This window comes from Simochromis diagramma, unplaced genomic scaffold (assembly GCF_900408965.1).
Source record: "Simochromis diagramma unplaced genomic scaffold, fSimDia1.1 OVJJ01000079.1, whole genome shotgun sequence".
Classification (NCBI taxonomy): Eukaryota; Metazoa; Chordata; class Actinopteri; order Cichliformes; family Cichlidae; genus Simochromis; species Simochromis diagramma.
In genome coordinates, this window is record NW_024387075.1 from 2,439,875 (window position 1) to 2,462,130 (window position 22,256).

At 38.0% G+C, this 22,256-nt stretch overlaps 2 protein-coding genes across 2 annotated transcripts in view; one reads left to right on the forward strand and one right to left on the reverse strand.

Moving 5' to 3' along the window:
- The first annotated feature begins 2,553 nt into the window (after window positions 1-2,553).
- Window positions 2,554-4,067, forward strand: cdkn1ca (cyclin-dependent kinase inhibitor 1Ca). The gene is made up of 2 exons (XM_040045597.1): window positions 2,554-3,183; window positions 3,277-4,067. The coding sequence occupies exons 1-2, from the start codon at window positions 2,805-2,807 to the stop codon at window positions 3,375-3,377; spliced, it is 480 nt and encodes a 159-aa protein (XP_039901531.1). The 5' UTR covers window positions 2,554-2,804; the 3' UTR covers window positions 3,378-4,067.
- A 1,129-nt stretch (window positions 4,068-5,196) lies between these two features.
- kcnq1.1 (potassium voltage-gated channel, KQT-like subfamily, member 1.1) overlaps window positions 5,197-22,256 on the reverse strand; it is a 51,350-nt gene continuing 34,290 nt past the window's right edge. The window contains exons 8-17 of the mRNA XM_040045558.1: window positions 21,808-21,903; window positions 21,501-21,617; window positions 20,256-20,394; window positions 17,709-17,765; window positions 15,326-15,455; window positions 11,096-11,171; window positions 9,109-9,203; window positions 8,864-8,910; window positions 8,690-8,751; window positions 5,197-7,884 (exon numbers count right to left, since the gene is read on the reverse strand). Coding sequence (XP_039901492.1) covers window positions 7,642-7,884; window positions 8,690-8,751; window positions 8,864-8,910; window positions 9,109-9,203; window positions 11,096-11,171; window positions 15,326-15,455; window positions 17,709-17,765; window positions 20,256-20,394; window positions 21,501-21,617; window positions 21,808-21,903 — 1,062 coding nt within the window. The 3' untranslated portion in view covers window positions 5,197-7,641. The remainder of the gene's footprint in view (window positions 7,885-8,689; window positions 8,752-8,863; window positions 8,911-9,108; window positions 9,204-11,095; window positions 11,172-15,325; window positions 15,456-17,708; window positions 17,766-20,255; window positions 20,395-21,500; window positions 21,618-21,807; window positions 21,904-22,256) is intronic.

Here is a 22,256-nt window from a genome sequence, read left to right on the forward strand (position 1 = left end):
ATCAGAGGTGTAACTCAAAATGCCTACCGGTCAGTGGCAGACTCAAGTTTAGAGAAGAGGGGCTCAAAGGTCACCAGACTGATCGGGAAAAGTCATATGAGGAGTGCGAATCGTTCCTTCTTTATCACTACTATTCTGATCTTGCAGTGCAAGGTCCATTACCCACAGTTTCTCTAGCAGAGTTCCTGAGTGAACAGGAAATTACATGTGTGGTCCTCTCTTACTGGTCCACTTGAAGTGTATTTGTGAAGATTTCTCACCAAAATACAACTAATACAATACAACTAACTCAAGTATAGGTTGTATATTAACAATGAGCATGGGCTCCATGTCTGAAAAGTAAAGCCAAAACAGAAGTGCCTCCTCAGGCTTCTGAAAGAGGTTCAATGAGGAGAGATCATTCGGAAGAACTGGACATGATTTATTGAGAAAAAGAAATAAATTAACACATTTAGCGATCAGACTCTGATGATCCATCATGGAAGAACAGAATCCCAGTGGTGATAGGATTTAGGACAGGACTCTTCCGAGTCTAGACACTGGTGGTGATGAAGATGAAGATGGAAGCTGAAGATTGATGTAGATCTGACCAACTCGGATGAGGCGGAGACGGGGAGGAGGGTGGTTGCACGTCTGATAGGGAGAATGGCAGAAGAGTACTGAGATTTAAAGCACACAGAGTGGATGCTAATTGGCCAAAAGAAGGCAGGCAGTGATGTCAGTACTGGGAAAGTGAAAGTGACGTAAAGAACAGACTAGCTTGAACACCCAGGAAAGCAGAATAGATAATGTGCACGAGAAAAGCAGAGCCCCAGGCAGGGGGGTCAAATACAAGGCCTGGGAGCCAGAATGCTGCCCCCAGTTTAGCAAAGACTCTAATCCAGTCCCCTGGACAGCTTCAGAAAATGTGAAGGAGTGCATACTTTTCAGAAATGTAACTGTATTTGTATAAGTTTTCCAACGTTTCCAATTGATAAAGACTGCCCCTCACTACCTCCCCCACACAGCCATTCATACTACACTAAAGTAATTAACTATTAGATAAACAATTACATGAGAGAAAAGTTCCTGTTTTTCCAATGTCAGCTAAAGAAATAACACGATAATGTTCTCTTTTTTGACGAAGGATGGCAGGGTGTAATTCACGGTAGGCCAAGCTTGTTACTAACATGAGGTTTCACTGTCAGATCAACCCCCAACTCATCAGTTCTGCTTTCAAGACATCAAGATACCGACAATAAAACACTCAGCTTGAGGCTGAGCGTTTTATTGTTTTATTGTGTGCTCCTTGTCACCAAACATGTGGCTACCGCCATCTTTTTACATTCAGTCTTAGAATAGGCCTGCAAAAAAGCAAAACCGTACCTGATTTAAATTTAAAATCTCCTTCAAGCTAGTCTCCCAACTTAGCTTCACAGACCACTTAATCACAGCTCGTGGGGACTGAACTGCATTTTGCCATCTGGTGTGACAAACAAAAACATTTTATAAACAGAAATAATTGCAAACAATTTAGTGTTGGTTTGTACTTCTTGACAGTTTGCAGCCATGCATGGGTTATAAATGTGCTTGTGTGCATTCATGCTGGGGCATCCTAGGGTATTTAAAAGTAGAACTTGAGGCAGAGACTTCAGCTTGCCCTCCCTCATTGGAGCCAGCTCCCAGTTTGGATTTGGGAGACAGATACCCTCTCTACTTTTAAGATTAAGCTCTAAGCTTTTCTTCTTTTAATTTTTAATATTTTTATTTATAAAGCTTATAGATCAGACTGGCTAATGTGATCCTCAATCTCTTAGTTACACTAAAATAGGTGTAGGCTGCTGGAGACTTCCTGTGATTCACTGAGTGTTTTTCTTCAGTCTCTATGTGTTTATATTGATTGATTGATTGATTGATTGATTGATTGATTGATTGATTGAATCTTTATTTTGAACATGTTGAAAAAGTACAACAAAATAGAATTAAAAGAGACAAATGAACAAAGCAAAACAAAAGGAAAACGAGCAACCACAACTCCAAATAACTTTCATGTTCAAAAAGGAGCAGGAAGAAGCATAAGCTTATCCCACCCCTTTTCCACTATCTAGTAATCAGTAGACTACAGAAATACTTCCCTGCAATTACATTATATGTCATGTGTATTTTTTTTTTTACACACCAGTTTTTTATACACCAGTTTGCATTTAATCACTAGTTATTATTAATTTTAAAAAATGTTATTTCACATGTATAAAGGTAGGTAAATCTCACTGAGGCAAGAGGTCTCATATTTTAATAAATTTATTGTTGTTCTCTTCCACAGTATGATCGGTTTCCTGAGCCTGGATCTGCTGCAGGTTTCTTGCTGTTAAAAGGGAGTTTTTCCTGTCACCAAGTGCTTTTTCATAGGGGGTCATCTGATGGTTAGGCTTTTCTCTGTTTTATTGTGAGGTCTTTACCTTAAAATTTAAAGTGCGTTGAGGTAACTTTTGTTGTGATTCAAAATAAATAAAATATAACTGAACTGGATTATGCTGAGTAAGAAGAAATTCTTCTGTGACCACTAGACAGGACAGACTAACAAACAATCAGGAGCTTTTATCCAGTGTTTCAGCTGAGTTTGTCACACAATGATTGGATCACCACCAGCAACCCCCACACCACAGCTGTCCCTCTCCAACACTTGCAGCCAATCAGAAGTCTTGTCATTGTGTACAAACAAAAAAGTTTTGCACCCTGCAGCCTTTAAATCAACCTGCAGTCAAGTATCGAGCAGAGCAGAGTGCACCACCACCATCTCCACCAAAAACTTAACCATTTGAAGGATGGAGCCCACCAGGCGCAGGGAGTCTGTTTGCAGGAGCTTGTTTGGCCCGGTGGACCACAGCCAGCTGCTCCGGGACTTGAAGCTGAAGCTTAAGGAGATCATTGAGCAGGACAGCCGGCGCTGGAATTTTAACTTCGAGTGTGAAACCCCGCTGCCCGGCCGGTTTCAGTGGGAGGAAGCCGCACGGCCGAAGGACGCTGCCCACGGTTCAGGTGGGGACAGGCCGAGCGACGGCGAAGACGGCGCAGGGACCGACCAGGAGAACTGCTCCAACATCACCAACAAGCGCAAGAGTCCCACTGAAGAGACGCTCCACAGGAGGAAGTGGGCGCTCTCCAAACCGGCAGCCAGTCTCAAAGACAATGCACGGATCACAGGTACAGGAAAATGAGTCCCGTTAGCTTTTGTTTGTTGGCTTATCGACGAATGTAATGCCAAAATATTGACCAATCTCTCTCTCCGATTTTCAGATTATTTCGCAAAGAGAAGGAGGACAACAACAACCAAGAGCATCCCGAATCATTTTCACGTCGGTTCTAATGAAGCAGCTCTGCGCAAGACTTTAAGATGAACATGCAGCTGAAAATGACTATTTATGTTTTTATGGACTTGATCCCCACAACAAATTATTTTATTTTATTTTATTTTATTTTATTGTATTTTGGTGGATTTTATTTATTCTTTTTTTTTTCTTTAGCAGTTTTTTTGGTGTTTTTTTTTGAGATTACATCTCTTATTAGAATATTTATTCTATTTATGGATGTTATGAATGTTCTTCACTGGCATTTAAAAAAATCTGTTATACACTCGTGCTGCTAATGTAACTTGTTCAAAAAAAAGCACTATTTTGTTAGGTCATTATTGTTACAAAAAATGAATATGTAGCACATTTCTGTGCATATTACAGTTTTAATAAACTGTGATTATTGATCATTACATTTTATGCCTGTTGACTTTTTTTTAACACCAGGAAACTTTTCGTGTAAAGTAGCAAATTTGTGATAGTTTCATTTTCATCTCCTATATCAAACCTTTTTAATGTGAATTTTATCTCTAAAAACTCTGATAAAATCAGACATAGCCATTCAGAAGCTCATGCATGATTGTCAATACTTTACAGATCTATACTTGTCTAAGACATACATTGAGAACTGCAGCACATCAATAATACACAATGTTAAAACTACAGATTGGTAATATCCAAAACAATGTGCACCACATTTTGCACTGTGACAGTTTGCTGACGCTGAATAGAGCTTAATCTTTTTATCCTCCGGCTGTCAAACGTGTTGTCAGTCTTGTCTTTATATGCAAGACACCGAGACTGCTTTTTCTTACACTAAAATGTTCATCTATTTATAGCCGTGCCCTTTGGTGAACAGATTTCTAAATTATTGGTTTTTCAATATGACTGCAGTCTTATGAGAGTGTACATCTTTAGTGTTTTTTTGCTGTCTTTGCAGCAGACACAGATGAGTAGGTTAATAAGTCTCTCTCTTTCTCTCTCTCTCTGAAGTCATAGAAGAAGAAAAAAACTATTCGGGTTGTAAGTTTAGCAATTCAAAGAAGAAAATTGTTTCAGAGTAATTGCATTTTCTGGGTTCTATTATGAGATATTTCATAATCACAATTGTAAGAAATGTGCCGTCAGGCTTTAAATTATATCCATTAATATAAACTGTAATTGCCAAATTAGCCCATTAGAAAAGCCAAATCCCGCATAAGTATGTGCACTCCTGCAGTGTTGGGGTTTCAGCTCTAAAGAACTTCAAGAGGCCATCTGGCCTGAGAGCAGGATAATAGCAACAAAGCAGAGCGTGCCATCTATTTCACCTGCAAATCAGCCTTTGGCACTCCTCGACCCCCCCACCCCCAGGTCTTCCCTCAGCTTTTCTATTTTCACTTAGTCCCTGTTCATAGTCAAAGTTGCTATCATCCTTGACAAGTGCCTGAAGCAATACCACTTATGCTTATTCTTACTTTGCCTTACTATTGCTCAAATGTCACTTTCCCAAAGGCCACCTGTTCATACTTGCTACACAAGCAAGAAAAAAGAAAGACAATAACACTTTTAAAAGGCTCGGTGACGTTGCTAACTGTGTTATTTCTGAATGGGAGACAAATGATCATTCACTTTGTTCCAGTGGATTTATTTTTCAAATAAACGTGTCAAAAATAAATATCAAACTGTCCCATTGGTCCATAGGTTCCCATAGGATAGAGGATTCCCAGGTTTCCAACTCCAGCAGTAATTACATTCCTGAAAGAGAAGCATTACAAGCATCAGTACATTATCTGTGAATTTAACTGTCACTAACAAGCCTGCAATGATTGTTTCATGCAATTCTAGAGTGATTTTACTGAGAGAATAAGAAATGTTCCTTCATAATGACCCATAGGTTGATTAAAAAACAAACAAACAAAAAACAAAAAGCATCCTGCAAAGAGTACTGCTTTGTTTTTGGCTTCTTCTGATTGGGATTTCATTAAATTGTCCAAAGTAGAAGAAATTGCAGGAAAGACACGCATTAGCACTTCCACTTGTGTTTGATCACTCAACAAATACAATCTGAGGAAACTGTACCCTTTGATGCGAAGCAAACTGCTGGCTAAATTAGCATGTTAGTGTTTTATTTCTTTTTTCTTTCTGTATGAAATGTGCCTTACAAATTGCCTCACCTAAGCAGATGCTAAAGAAACATAAAAAGAAAATCAGTTCATTGTAGCTTTAGGACATAATGACTTTCTGTATTGTTTGATTGTTTATAACGCAGATTACTCCAATATCCCAAACAATCCACGCCCTCCCTGTAATGAAACTCTCCCCTCACCCTCTTCCTGATCGCCACAAAGGCCAAGCACCCTCAGCACACTTTAGGAGGGTGCAGCCCATTGTTGTCCACACCAGAGGCAGATGGTCATTTGGGCCCTTTCTCCACATGGGTACTTGTATGAAGGAATGCCTGGACACCCCACGGATGGTCAGCAGGGAAAAGGTCACCATCTGCCGCTCAAAGGTCAGCTGTCTAAAAAGCATGGTATTAGCCATGCTTTTGACTGTTTCAATAAGCTGGCGAGGACACGACACACAGCTCCACCTCATTGTGTTAAAACATGAGTGATGCAAAATACTTGTGGAAGCAGTGACTTGAACGGTGCTCCAGACATTCAAGACAAGGACTCTTAGTTGGATTATTTGCTTTCATTTTTAGTGTGAAATACTGACTTTTTTTGTTTGCTTTTCCTTCAAAATACCTATTACAAAAGAAAAATGTCTTTCTGTAACTCAAATATTTATCTCACTGGTTTTAGTGAGAGATTCCTCGAGGCCAGCAGACTCAATACATAAGACACTCAGTAATAATTAGTTCAATCTTTTATTGCTACGGAAACATTGTGCTAAACAACAAATAGTAACTGAAACTGTATAGTAAATAATGGCATTTATTCAAGTAAAACCTATTAATGTATAAGAACAATCTCAAAGATGAATGCAGTTTAATGTGTTATTTCAAAGAAGGCTTGGTAGTGATGACTTTAAGATATTTTATTTATTCCAGATATGGGAAGTTTATTTGCATTTTTCTTTCTCAATAATTCGACCTTACTTTGAAATTTCAGTAATCAATATAGTAATTAAAATAATATAATAATTGATTCTAAAGCAATATATGCACCTTAAGCTTTTACTGATTAAAAAACAAATGCAGATTAAAAAGTCTGTAAAAAGGTCAGCTACAATGTAAATCAGCACTTCCTAAATTTAAGACTCCCATGATCAGTTCAGAAACCTGGATGTTTTCTGTGGCTCACCCAAACCTCTCATTAGAGCTTTGGTCATAATATAAGCCAAAGGTCATGTTTTTCCTTAGTTGCAATTTAACTCATTGCTTATGACACGTCATAGCCCCTTTCTTTCTACATACTTTCCCCCCATTATTATGGATATATAAGGCAAATTCAGGATCAGAAATTAGCCAGAAAAGTAATCATATCATATCACAGCATACAAATTCACTTTCAACAACAGCCCACCTGAAGTACCATTACCATCCACTGGGGGGAAGAGAGACTACTGACATAGTCTAAAGAGCTTGGAAAGAAAAGTGTCTGGACTTTTTCAAGTTGCTTGAAGATGTTTGACCTCTCATTCGAGAAGCTTCTTCAGTTATAAGGTCAAAAAGGGTGGAGAGCCCCATATTTAAGTCCTAGGGGGGTGTCCCCCAAGGGGGCGAGAACCCCCTGTTGATCCTCTACCTAATCAAACGATTTACTGAAATAAATCACATGCTATTGCAGGATAACGCTTGAGAAAAAAAGTAACTCAGACTGTAACAGGATTGGCTCATAAAAACATGAACCATTGAAAGTTTTTTGCTTCACATCACACAGGCATGATTATGATTACTGCATTATTTTATTGTCAAAAGAGAAAGGAAATCTTCACATTAACAAAAAAGTGAAAAAGTGGAAAACAGTGAAAACAGCCTTTCATTTGGGATTTTCAAGTGATATATAGAAATGTAAGGCCCCTAAGAGTAATAAAGTTACTACAAATTATTATAATTTCTACATATGCATATGCTAAACAGGAAGAATGGAGGTTGAAGTTGCAGGGTTTTTGGCATTAACCTGAATAAATGTTAAGTACAATACTCAAACCTGGCAATTACAAAGATCTAATAGCAATGTAACCGTTAAGAGATATTGCAGTGTTGAATTATTGTTTTTCTCTCACAGATGTCCATATTCCCCATGGTCTGCTGGGACATTCATCATAAATATCTTATATTATACTAAAAGAAGAAAAACTTGGTGTTTGCTTATTGGTTTCATCAGCTCTCATCCTGACTGCCAGTGGTGCTCGGGGGCGGGTTGGGGCTGGCGGTGTTGGAGGAGGCATACAAAGAGGGTGAAGATAGCTGGTCATAGCTTGGCAGGCTGTCCTGGCTGCGGAGGACGTTACAGGTCGGTCCGAGCCTTGACCCGCCCCCACCGTCGCCACCAGCATCCTTCTGTTCCAGCAGATATGCGAGGGACTCCACAATGCGATTCAAAGTCTGGTCCATGTGTGTTATCTGTAAGAGTTCAATCAAATATTCATTTAAGTGACAGCTATGACACCAACAGTGCCTCTTAGTAATTAAAATTAAATTAGGTTTGTTTACTTGTTAAACGAAGGAGCTACAGTTACGTTGTTCATAAAGTTTTAATTAACCCATGTGGCACAAACAGCATCTTTAGTTTGGGCCAATTATTTTAATGATTGTAGTTTTCATGGTCAGTTATGAAACACAAACTAAAGTGATGTTTATTACAGGATTATGAGATGAAAATTCTTTAAAAGCTTTAGACGCAGTTTGATCTTTTTTTCATCCAATCACAAATAACAAAGAGAAAAAAATCACAGATGTATATAAAAACTCAGGGAGGGAATTGCACATTGTGTTCCTTTTTCTTTTCTTTTTTTTGATGCATCTTTGAAATACATGAAAGCAAACAGTTCCTCTTTTTATGCCACAGAACTGGAACAGGCTCTTAAAGTTTTATATTTGAATCAACAAAAACGAGGCCACATGTGCACACATACATAGTGGCTCATGTTACATTACAGTAAACAAAGGCAGCTCTTGTTGCATTACCCAGAAAATTCCCAAATGCAGTTTATTTTCAAGGGTTCACTGAATTGTAAATTGTCATTGTAAACATCCTCTTGGGATAACCCTTGTGAACGGCTATAAAAGCTCAAATTATAGTGCAAGATAAATGGAGACGGAATTAAATATTTGACTTTTCTCTTGTACAAAGAAAAGAAAGAATCTCAAACTCTACAAGGCTGGTGAGTGTTACTGTATTTTTCCACTGAGGTTGCACGAATCCCACCTTGTCCTCCATCCTGTTGAGTCTGGATCCGATAGAGTTGTTGCCATTGTCTTTGGCTCGGTCTTCAGAGGCAGACAACAGTCAAGTAAATAACAAGACAGAAGGGTTAGGTCTGTGTTTTGTACCATAGCTGCTGTAATGTATTTTAGAGAAGTCAGTGGAGTGATTCATTACCTGAACCTGTCTGGAACAAAGTTATCTTCCCCAAAGACTGGTCCAGTCTGGGGGAAACAATGGGAGCCTTAAGTTAGAGGAATATTTACACACTCTCTCTACTTCCCCTTTCATCTTCCTAGATCTCCTCCATTCTTTTTTTTTTTTTAATTTATCTCTTGCCTTTGACAGTATTGTACACATATATCCATGCTGTACTCAGGGGATATAATTCACATGAAGCTCATCTTATTTAAACCATTTACCGTCTCTGAAGCTCCTTGATGCGCACCATGAGATTGAGGTGACCCTGGGAGTACTGTTCAATCACATCTCGCACATCATACGGTTTACGAGCTTGCTACAACAGAGAGTTTCAGATCATTTAATCAAAACGTCATCTCTTTTATTACAAATGTCTTGTCAGGATCAAACCCGTACGAATGTCTTTACATGCCAGAAACTGGATATTCTTTAGAAAATTATTCTGTCAAAGAAACTTATGTAAAAAAAGAAAGGTTTTACTCATGGCATAAAAATAATAAATTAGTTAAGTCAAGTCTCAGGTGAACAACAACACATGACATGACATGTTTGTTATTATTTCTTTAACAAAAACTAAGCCAAAATTCAGGAGACAGTGTGTGAAAATCTAAGTACACACTTACTGCTTTCATAGAAACTAAAAGGGTAACATTAGTGCACTAGTCTTATTGCTCATCAGCAAGTTTGATGACTTCTGTAAGAGCAGAGGTTTTGGCAGTTTACTGCCCTGGAGCATTCAGCAGTGTGTTAATACAAAGCCAGCGAGGAAAGACCATAGCAACAATCTTATCTTAGATAAGTAATTGTTGCTGCTTATTAATCTGGAAAGTGTTACAAGGCCACTTTAAAATATTTTAAGTCCATCGTTCCACAGGGAGAAAGATTATTCACACATGGACAACATACAAAATAATTTCTAGAGTTACTATGAATGGACATGTCAGCAAATTCACTCCGAGGTCAGGCTGTGCAATGCTCAGAGAAATTGCAGAGAAAAAAAGGGGGCCTTAAGAGAGCTGTGCATGAATGAATGCCTGCAAATGTTGTAAAGACGTAAAAAAATGCTGTAAAGTTCCCCCACAATGACATGAGAGACTGATAAGTCATGTAGAAAACAATTACTTCAAGTTATTGCTGCTGAAGGTGGTTCTACAGCGTACTGAATCATGAGGTATACTTAGTTTCTCATCCACGGCTTCTTCTTTGGCTTGGTTCTCTGTTAAATAAATAATCATAAAGTTTGGTATGTCACACTTTTTCCCCCTGAAGTTATATTTGAATCATTTAAAGATCTGGTAAGGCCCAGACGATTTTTTTTTTAAATTATGCCCCAAAATGTAAAAGTTTAGAACAGAAAGAGAGTGCTCCTTCTCTTCCACAGATGTTTGGTGAGGTTTAGAAACCAGATATAAAGTAAATCCTGTATACACAGTAATTTTTATTAATTTAATATCATGGAAATGTTATTGTGACTGACTGATAAAGAATAAAGCCTGTACAAAAACAAAACAAAACAAACAAAAACCCACTGAACAGAGGTTAGCTGGACATAAAGTGAAGTGGAATTAATTTTTTTTATACTTGAAAGCAAAGCAAAAATGCCATAGCTGCCACATTAACTTACAACTGAAACAGAATAAAAAAAAAAATCCTGAGATTGTCTCTTCAGTTTTTGTTCATTAGAAACAATCCAATACAAGCTTTTGCTTGTGGCACAGCTAGCGTTTCATGGCTTGAGCTTTTGATTAGAATGAGAGAAGTCATAAAAGCGTTACTAACATCATCTAAAAGAAAAAAAAACATACAGTATAGGACTCATATCCAGATGTACTCATCTTTTTTCCACATCCAATTCAAAAACCTATTACTATAATGATGCTGCTGATCTGAACTGCTCATTTGCAAACTCAGCTGAACCACTGCTTGCTGTGACCCTGGAGCAAAGTGTATTATTGTTGCTCCCCAATCTCTGTTGTGTTTGATGTTTGCACAGTGACAGTGTGACAGTAAATAACAGTACAGTACTTAGTTAATAACTACTGAAATGTTAGAAATGAATAAATACTGCTTAGTGAAACCAAGCTGTTAGCAGGTGTTCAGAGTATGCAGATAGGTTACGCAATTTTAAGTAGAGCACATAAACATCAATTATTTCCCAGTGTGTGAATATTATTCTCTTTTGCTATTAAAAAAAATTGTAATAATTACCTGGAAATTTCTCTTGGCCACAAAATAACGCATTCTCTGGATCACCCGGATGGCTTTTCGGTGAGACTCTGTGAGTCTGTGAAAAACACATTTGCATCAAGGTTGGTCGACTTCAACCTGTTACACTTGTTTACACCCCTTCTTTCACTGAATTGAATGAACGTGTGAAACTATGAAAAAACTGGCAGACATTAACCTTCATACCTGAACTCTTATCAGTATAGGCAAAAATATTAAGTTTCATTATTACTGCTCCATCGACATCAAAAGCCTCTCCTCTATTACTTGTCTTCCTTTGAATGTGATGAAGGTGAGTTACAGAAAGAACAAAGGCGGGTAATTTTCAAGGTCTGCACATTTCTCGAAAAATCATTAGCACAAAGCTTAGAGTGATTGTCGGGCATTTAGCCTCCATTATTATGTTGTGGGAATTATTAAATAGGTATTACTTAACAGGCTCATTACCCTGGAAAAGCAGTGAGCGAGTATGTGAGGTGGGAGCGCAGCGAGTTCTTTGTCAAGTCCGGTGTATAACAAGGTAGGTGAGAGTCTCATAATGGACTTTTCAGAGGCAATGCAATGGGCTGATTTTCACATACAGCTTTCATAACATTTTGTCAAATTAGCACTATGAAACGTCAATAATGTGTTCCTGAACTATTATAGAATCCATTTTACATCATAAAAGGATTATGTGGTAGTGATATAAGCAGAAGCCAGGCAGTGAGACAAATTTCTTTTAGCTCTAATGGCAAATTGTGACTTCTTCAGAAAAAAGGAAGCATTTGAATATCAAAGATGTTTCTTTAATATTTTCATCTACCATTAATGAACACTGTGATGTGAACATCCTAGGGATCTGTAAGGTTATAATCCTTAAAGAAATTGTTAAATATTTTGGAAATGGAGCTTATTAAACTTAAAAAGAGGAGATCTAAGACTGGAATTAAGAGACAGTTTGTTTTACGTAGCACAAAGAATAAAAAGAGGAGCTTAGCCTTGCTCTATCTAAAGCATCCAAGTCTACCTATTAGCAAGCTTAGTAATTAACTCTGTACAGATTTAAAGGGGATTATGTGCTGGACTACGTATTCTAGGCTTCCTCAGTAGAAACCAAAGTCACTATGATCATTTTATGTTCAACAGAGATCTTAACGAATAGTCAGCTACATTAGTGGTATTGAGACAAACATGACCCTTAAAGCACCCAAAGGAAAAAGATTTTTTAAATCCTGTTTTTTAAATCCAAAGTCAGCAAACATTTTTTTCATTTCTTTTATCAGATTTAATGGGTGATTTTATATATGCAGTTTTTAATGTCCTGGTGACATTAGATATTCAGTGCTTCAAAATAAGTACCTGATGTGTTGAGAAGTGAGATTCTACAGGACTTGAAGGAAGTGAGTAAGCATATTTTTCACTCTCATTTTTTTGTAGTAACAGCCATCAGTGAACTTTATTAATGTTGATCATTATCATGGTCTGAGTACATCAATCATTTAGTCTGCATATATATGTGTGTTGCAGATGCAAAAGTTTTGATCTTTACTCCACTGGAGTCACTAGGCAACATGTTGGGCAGTTTTTTAAGTCAACATCAGAATTCAAATCCACCAGCTGACTGGAGCGTTTCTGTGTGGCGTTTGCATGTTCTCCTCATGCATGTGTAGGTTCTTTCTGAGTACATCACATCTCTCAAAGACGTGTGGTTTAGGTTAATTGGAATTTCTAAATTCCCTATTAGCCATGATTGTGAGAATGAATGATTGTCTGTCTCTCTCTGCGGCAGCCCTGTAGATGGACTGGTGACCTGTCCAGAGTGTACTCTGCCTTTTGCCCTATGATAGCTGGGATAGGCTCCAATCCCACCTGCAACCCTAAATTTGATAAGTGGAATGAAATCCCACGGATTAAAGCCTTAGCAAGATTAGAAGGATGTCTTTGGAGCCGTTAGGGGATACTTGATTGTGCTATTTAATATATATAGTGCTATTTAAATAGCACCTAAATGTGCTATTTAATGCAGTAAAGGCATTTTGATTACTATTAGTGCCATATATTCTGTTAGAATGGTCTACTGAGCAGTGTTTTGTCTTCCATCGGATGCCTCTGAGGAATCAAAAGAACTCGGTAAAGTGTTGATATGAATAATTCATTATTATTAGCTGTCATGCTTTGACAGTTCAAAAAGTTACTCTTACGATCAGTATTGTACCAATGCTTTTGTTATCACTATGAGTGAGTTATGAGGAGACTTTTCAAATAGGGGCAAACATCCATAAAATTTTTTAAGGTGACATGGATTCTGACTGACCGTGTCTCTACATTGAGAATAATTGATAATATAACATATAAGTAAATACAGGTGGGTTACATGCAATAATACATGCAATTCTTTAACTTTGGAAAAACTCATTCTGCTGCTGTCTGCTTCTGCGAGGTATGTAATGAACTCAGAGAGAAGACTTCCAAAAACAGCTGAAATCTACACTTTGTGTAACTTCAAACCCCTGCCTTATATTTATTAGTAGTAGTGATCAATAATGTAGCCCACAGAGTCTGTCTTCATCATAGAAATTTGTGCTTTAAAAAATATGAAACCCAAGCAAATAATGGTTGTTGAACATTCCTCGAGTGCTTTTTGTGGCTTTTTTGAAAGGTCTAAAGGCACATGAACTCCGCTTTTTGTACTGTCGACATTTTTATGCTGAAATGTCGAAAATGACTGATATTAAAACGTTGTTTTTTTTTTTATTCCAATCCATTTTTTATTTGCAGCATTTAAATAACCTTTATCTGATTTGATGGTTTTGTTACAGACTTTAAAAAAGTGGTTTTTCTTTTCTTTTACAAATGTGGGGATTCAATTGTGTTAAAATGTACAAAACAGTGATGTCATGTTTTGTGACGAGGACCCAGGCACAGAGAGACTTGATGAATTTAAGAATCTTATGATTTAATAAAGAAATTTGCAGACTTGCACAGAAATGGTAAAATTATGATGACTGATAACGGAAACAAAGACAACAGAGGACGAGGACAGGGAGGAACAGGGGTTAAATGCACCAAGGAGACAGTCAGAGAGAACTCAGGACAACTGGAGACATTTAAGGATGCAGGGACTGACAGAGACAGGGAAGAAGTCTCATCGTGACGAGTAAAGTTTATCTTGCCTGGCTGGGCAGCTCTCTGGGTGCTCAGCACCCCCAAAGCTCTGATCCTAGAATCGCCCCTGTTCCAAATGCTTCATGTGATTGGTATAAACAAAAATGCAATGTGAAAAAGATTTTCAAAAAAGTGTCTATGAAGCTGTACATTTTTGCCTCACACACTTTTTTTCTTTTATTATGACTTTAAAAGCTCTGTCTTCTGGGTAACTGGGTGTGTAATTTTCATTTGTTTGGGACAAATGTTTGGCAGTTTTGTTGAAAGTCTCAGTACCTCGATTATTATCAATTTGCCAAAACATAGTGCACTGCAAAGTCAGAACTGGCAGCTGCAGAAATATGACTCCTGGGAAGTATTCCATAGCGAGAATCTATACACCACGATTTGTACCAATGACTAAACTGAGCTATTCTCCGGTCTTATAAATAAAATAAAACTGACAAATTGGTGTTAAATATGTAACAAAGCGTGTAATCAAAGACAAACCTGGTGAAGAGAAACACATTCTTCAAGGTTTTTTTTTCTCTCATATTTTTGGTGTTGTCTAGTCATGGATAACACAAAGAGTAGTATCTTATAATGGCACAATGCAGCATGGGATTTGATGTGGCGCTGCTCTATGAGAACAGCTGGTTACGTATTTTGAAGTCAGCAGAGCACAGAGTGATCTTTGCCAACAACGCTGCTGCATGCATTTCCCACTCTGCATCATTACTCCTCCGTTTAGAAAGAAGTCCCACGGGTCAAAACTGTCGCTCCATTTGTTTCACTTACTGTGCACTCACATTGCACTGCAGTTACTTAACACTCATTTCCTCATATCACTCTCAGTCTCTAGCTGTGCAAGTGCCTCGGCAAATGCAAGTGATTTTTTTTTTCCTGATACACACTCATTACACAGTAGAGACACGAGCCCTCTGGGGTTTGGCATATTTCAAAGGTTAATTACAAATAGCGGGAAAAAAACAACAACCCTAAAACAAAATGCATAAAAACCTTCCCTGTCATGGTCATTAAAACGAACGTACACATAAACACAGAATCCTATGGTGGTAAACTCACTGTGACACTGAGGAGGCTGGGGCCAGTTCATTCTCTCTCTCTGGCTCCAGCTCCATGTCGTCTGCAAAGCTGCAGTTCCTCTGGAGCGCGCTGGGCGAGTGGACTTCTAAAAGGCCAGGGCTTCTTTTCACTGCACGTTCACCCACAGACACCCAGAAACACACTCATTAGACTTTAGCTATTAATATGTGTCTGTAGTGACACTGCAGATAAAGTTTCGCTGTGTACATCCTGTTCAAACAGGTTTTGCAATTTACACTTACTTACACATTTAAATGTATTCTAATTTCTCTTAATGCACTAATGTTGTGTATGCTGATATAACCAACAACAAAAATATGCCCATATGATGCATTAAAAGTAACATTATCTGAAGACAGTGGAAAGTGGGGAAAAAAGACATTCCTATGGTAGCTTTCAGAATCGCTAGTGATTTAGTGAGGGCTTGTGAACTGTGGGAAAATTAGGCCTCATGTGACCTGGGATCTTGACTCTCCAGAGCTCTGTTTAGGATTATAAAAGTGCTGTATTTAGATGGGAAAAGAGATCTGAATTTACAGCTACAGTCATCTTGCAAAAACAGGGAAGAGAGGAAACAACTCCGTTTGGATAGACACAGATGTTTTTTTTGTTGTTTTTTTTTATGTAGATGTTCTCAAATGCAACATGCCAGCAGGGTGGCACTTTCTGTTCTTTGCCACATAAACTTGGATAAACAGACTTTTTTGTGTCTTTTAAAATTGTAAAATTTAATAAAAAAAAAAAAAAGAAAGACAAAATGTAACCCCTCAATTATCCAAATCTGCCGCTGGAGTGTTTTGAAACTGCACCAGTAAGAGACGTGTGACACAACAGGTTCATGATTTTGATGTGTGAAATAAAAAAAAATAAAAAAAAGGTGTTAAATGGCACTGCTTGAAATGCACTGTAAATCAAATGATCTTAAGTGGTGTTGTCATCTGGTGACAAGACTTGCCCTGACCAGCACACTGATATTTCTCAATAACAGAATGCAGGAAAATGTTTTAACTCCCCGCTGGGCAGCTTTTTAGATGAAATGCCAAACATTACTTTGCATATCATCTAAACACATCAGACCTTTAGTCCTCTTGGCAACAACACTTCAAACTGTATGTAACATCACACATGATGAAACCAAAACTTGTTGCAACTAAAACTGAAAAATGAAGCCAGCACACCAGTGCCAAAAAATCTGCAGTTCCTGGAATGACCACTTGAAGTCGATTTCAAAAGTAAGTAATTCTTTATAGACATCCATGTTCAAATTTCTAACTTTACAACAGAAATATGCATTTTTTTCTTCTGGGAAAAGGCTTCAATCTCTACAGAGGATTCTCAAATGACATCATATGCACACCGTTGGCCTCCTCCATCATAAGGGAACCACAAGGGAAAAATGTGTAATCCAGTTGATGAGTGGTTCCTGGAAGCTGCTTTCATGCCACTGGGTGAAGTTGGTCATAAAGAAGGTGCTGCACCAAAAACCTCCTTGGTGTGGTTGAAGATTGCTGCAGCTTTTACATCAAAGATACTAATTTTTTCTATAAACCTTTGCTTTTATAAGAAAACTTATAAAAGTGCAACACAAACTCGACACAAACTGGAAATTGAGAGCATTTCCATTCAAAGTAAGAGTTGTGCCTCACTTGTGTCACACTTTTATAGTTTCATCCCCATTTGAAGAGTAGTTGGCAAATGTTTGCAGTCTCAGACAACTTGCCATGTTTCCTACGAACTGTGGGCAACTGGAGTTAGGGACCAAAGCAATCACATACAGGCACCTTCTTTGCGACCTAGCAACAGCTAGGAACCTCCAAGATCTATTTGGTAATACATATTTTTCCCTTGCCAGATTATTGTGCACCGTCTCTAGGGCATCGTGACTGAGGTCTTACTGAATTGATTATACATAGTCACACATCAAAAATGGTGGACCACTTAACATCACGTGGTTAGCAGTTGTAAGACCACAAAACCTCACTAGCTAATTTTCCTTCTTATGACATTTGTAGAGGGGTTTAAATTGTTAAGGCATTAGCATTATTAGCATTATTAGGGGCCTGGACACTTTGAGAGACAGGAAGGTGCCATGAATCGACTGTTCTGTAGGCTGTGTATTTTCTCAGGTGTCCATTTTGTGCACAACCTTTTTTTTTTGGTGGTCATAATTAACATCCAATCTAACAAGCAAGCAGCAGTAAAGATGGCAAAGGTCAGAATACTAAACTCAAGGCTTCAAAACAATAATCCACAACCTCATGAGTGCCATCTCTTTGGCCATGTGCACCTTTTATATGAACGCCAGACTGTATATTCAAGGCAAACAAAGTAACATAAAAACATCATTAAGCTCTGAAGTTACCTGGAGGTGGTGAGCTGAACTGAAGAGAGGACAAAGATGTCCAGGACTGCTGGCGATCTGAAGAATACATGATGGAAAACACAAGCATAAATTATTAACTTTAATTATCCTGAAAAATGAATGTGGCACTTGGAATCCTTTTTCATAGTCATTAGTCATTAAGAAAACAACACAACATTTCATTACCTCATGGGTGCCTGACTAAGAAAGCATGCTGTTATAAAACTTGACAATGACAAAAAGTGACTTGATGGGCTGTTAAAAATAAGCATTAGGAGAGGATAGCGAGTGCGCAGAGGACGTGACCAGGATGTGGACACTAACATGCAGCTCACCACATCCTCCCAGAGTGTAGAGTCCTGCTAAATCAGGCATACGGACAAAACACAAAGAGAAAAAAGACACAAGCAAGGAAGTAGGCAGTTAAGTTGAATGGAAGAAGCACAATGAGAATTAAAAAGGGGCAGAAAGACTTAAAATGTAAAAAGAAATACCACATCTGCAATACACCTGATAGTTACGTTTATTATGAACTGAAAAACACTGATGGAAAATTACTTTCCTTCAGTTTTTCCACTCTTGCAATCAAAATTATAATGACTTGTATCTATTTTATGTAACCACATACCCAATGAACAGAATTATGAGGAATAAATGCCCACACAGCAGAGATAACCAACAAGGTTAACGCAGGGATGAAATTGTTCAATGCAGAAGACAGGATACGCTTTTAGTGTAAGCTGACAACTCTAAGGAGCTGAGCACTTGAGCCAGCATCAGTGCCTGCATCCCCTCACCCCAAGCATACAACAGATGGCAATGTAGCAACTTAGTAAAAAATGGACGTGTTAAAAGCATCATGCTGTAAATGTAAGATGTGCAGTAGACCTGTAGCATCAGAGATCGTGAAGTGCACAGACATGCATAGAACCGTACAATTGTGCAAATTAAATTCTGCCCTTGTACTGAGAAGTGAGTGCAAAGCAAAACCATTGGCACTGTTGTGTTGGTGGTGCTGCAGTCACCCATGTAAGCAGCTTTTCACATTACCAGATTGTGTTAAAGAAAGAGGTTATATAATGAGGGCCTGAAAAGAGTAGCATCCAATTAGATGTTTATATATTATGGATGTGCTAAAACTATCCATATTTATCTCCTTGAAAAAGTAAACAGATGGTCCTCTCCTGTGTCTTGGTTGGTCAGTCTACTAGATCAGGCTATCCATTAATGTCCTTCATACAGCAGTGAGAGGAGTAATAATGATGATCTTTTGAAAAGGTATAAAATAGGCTACTCGGTGAGCAGAACAACATTAGGGAATACACTCTGAGAGAAATGAATGAACATGGAAAATGAACTGACAGGGAAAAAAATGAAAGAGGCATTTTCAAGGATGATATTGAATTAGTCAGTATATGTTACTTCAGCAAAAGTTCCTCAGCTTGTTTTTTGATGAGAACAGCTCAAATATTCTCAGCCCCAAAAGGCTGCAGCCCCCACTCTCCATGACAGGATGTTGTAAACCAGGAAGTTAGAAAGTGGGGCATATGATATTTTGGAAAAGTAACTCACATTTTGATTTGTTTGTATGTAGGTTTTAAAATGCCACATAGTCCCTTGAATGAGAAAATCTGTGACTACACTGACCACAAGAATGGGAGCGTTAACATTAAAGGGTTTAAGGTGACTGCTGACTGCTAAAGTTGGCCACAATCTAATTGCATATTAAATTGTGTCTGTGCAATGCTATGCAGTGCGCATGCTCCACATGCTCCACATGCTCCACAATACATTTAGTTCAATTTGACTAATGTTAGATGTGTTGAGTAGTTTCAAATGGCTCTTAAATACTAATGCAAGGACAGTGTTTCATTGTATTGTCTAGCTCGTGATTCAGGCTGTTTTCAGGAACATTTCTATCATTTATACATTAAAGTAAAATAATGTAAAAAAGTCATTCAGTGTCAGTGAAAAGGAAAAGGGAAAACTTTGACCTGCTGGTGGCACTACTCCTGAGCTATCAGAAAAGGTTTGATTTGAAGTATTTAAAGTGAACTCATCAAAGTAGTTGGAGTACACAACATAACCTTAAGTGACACTGACAGGATGCAGTATTGATTTGAATACCTTCTTTATTTGACTCCTAGTTCTTCATCATTGAATCAGCAGCACTGTGTGTTGTGCAGATTTTTACAAGTTCAGCAGAGGACCCTTGCAGTTCATACTCATCAATGCAACCTCACGTTATATTCCTGCAATGCGCTCATCTATTTTTAATGTTTGGACTTTGTCCTCTTCCCCTGCTGTGGACAGCCTTATATCTGCAGTTTAAATTCAACATTCTCTTTTTTTTGTATCATGAAAGAATTTTTGGTTTGACACCTGAGCAGCGCTAATGAAATCTTTACTCATTAAGTGATGCTGTGAGTATTGATTCTGATTTGAAGGAAAGAACAGGCACCACTCCATATATCTACACACTTGCAACAAACATCAGTCTGTTTTCTTCTAGAAACTGTTCTTCACTCTTTCAATAGGTTTTAGTACCTGTGCCAACAGTGCTGTAAACATCTGAACTCATCTCCCTTCCGCTGTCAAACACAGAGTCGAAGGTGATGCTCGGAACTGTGGGGGAAGTTGGACCATTATCCTTGTCACTGCTCTTCAACTTCTTCCTCAACTTCACCTGTTCGAGAAAATGCAAACAGCTCAATGAAGTGTTTGGCTGCAACTTGAGTGACACAAAAGGGTAACCGTGTTCACCATGTGGGAAAAACATTTGGAGTTACATTTTGATTTTGCAGCCAAAGTCTCAACTGTCAAACGGAATTAGATTTAGCAGCCAATAAACCTTCGTAAACATAAAGGCATATCAGTCGCCAAATTACGTGATGTAATGATCTTCATAATCTGCCTACCTTTCTCTACCGCCACTCTCTGTTTTAAAAAGTGTGGAGCTGTCAAGCATTTAAATAATTTATCATTTCTGTTGATGATAATTACATGGAAATACAGTAGGAGGATCAGAGTCTAAAAAGAGGGCCAAAATAAACACTGTTACTGACTGCACATAAGCAACATTTAAAAACAGATGCATTAGTAGATGTATGGTTGGTTGCAAAGATGCTGAATAATCAATATCATTATTAAATTGCCTCTGGCTGTCTTACTTGCTTACTTTTTTCCCCTTGTCAGGCGTTTCTTGTTTGTTTTTATGTGTATCTTTTTAAAATCTGATATCCAGTCTTGTGATTCTGTTATACTACAGTAATGGATGATTTTCTTAAATCTAACTAGTTGATTAAGCCTGTCTGATAGTAGAGAGTGAGTGAGGGGGTTGAAACCCAATCTGACATTAATTTATGAAATTATTTACAATAATTCTGTTTATTTGTTTCTATTATTTTTTTCTATTATTACTATTATTTGTTAGCCATTACTAGTCGGAAAAGACTGACCTCTCTCATAAGAACTATGGTGTTTCCAGTATTTTTGCATCAATATCAGATATCAGATTTGCATCATTGAGTGCAGTCTAAACATCAGAAACAAGTTGCAGTATAAAGCAACACAATGCAGCACAGCAGACTACAGCCTTCACAGTGAGCACATAATAACTGAAAAACAAAAACAGCCTACATAAACCTTCATGAAAACCTTTGTGAATTTAGGATTTACAGTATTGCAGGGGTGTTGCTTCAGACTACATTAGTTGCACTTTGCCTGTGTCTAATAAACGGGAAACCGGGTGTATGAAGCAGTTACAGAGAAATCTATAAAATGATTACTAACCGATTTCTTGGGCTTGGGGGTGGATAGAGAAGAGGCAGGGATGTTTGATCTTTTTCTCAAAAACATCTTGAATGTGGCAGAATCAAAGTTCTCCACCGCAAAACATCTCCACGATGTCTGGAGGGGCATAAAAATAGCAATATGTTGGTTGGACAGGACAAATTTCATGCCAACATGTCTGCCATATAAGAAAAGAAAGAAAAGGTTACATGAAAGGATGGTCTCCATAATAAGACTGTAGCTCTGAGACAGCATAATCCCCCGGCTGTACTGAGCTACTGTTGGGAGTATTTTCTTGGTCAAATACCTGAATGAGACAGGCAGCTGCAGGGATCTGTCGGTTGAAGTGTTTTTGTCTTTGCTTCTGCTGCACCTTCAGGGCGAAGCCTGAGCCCAAGATTCCCTGTGAAGAACAGCATAGCAGAGTTTTTTCTCATTATTCAGTTTTAACCACACACTTTCAGGCAGCTGCACGATCCGAAAGATAGAGAAAGAAGGAAGAACCAAAGAGAGATACTTCATGATTCTATTCGGTTGAGAATAATTATTTTTTCCCATTAACCTTCATAAACACGGAATTAGCAGATTTAAATGGGGAGATTAAGCGTTTTTATTTCTTGAACTAAACGTAAATAATTGGGGCTCTAAGTATTTGAGACATTTCATAAACCTTATTATGAATATTGAACCAAGGGTAATATAAAAAGTGATGAGGAAAACTATACTTGTCTATTCCAATTTTTCACCCAGTTTTAC

Bases quoted from the DNA above. Each gene is read 5' to 3' on its own strand.
- cdkn1ca (XM_040045597.1), top strand. From the start codon at position 2,805: ATGGAGCCCACCAGGCGCAGGGAGTCTGTTTGCAGGAGCTTGTTTGGC. The intron at 3,184-3,276 runs GTACAGGAAAAT...TCCGATTTTCAG, and splicing joins AGACAATGCACGGATCACAG to ATTATTTCGCAAAGAGAAGG.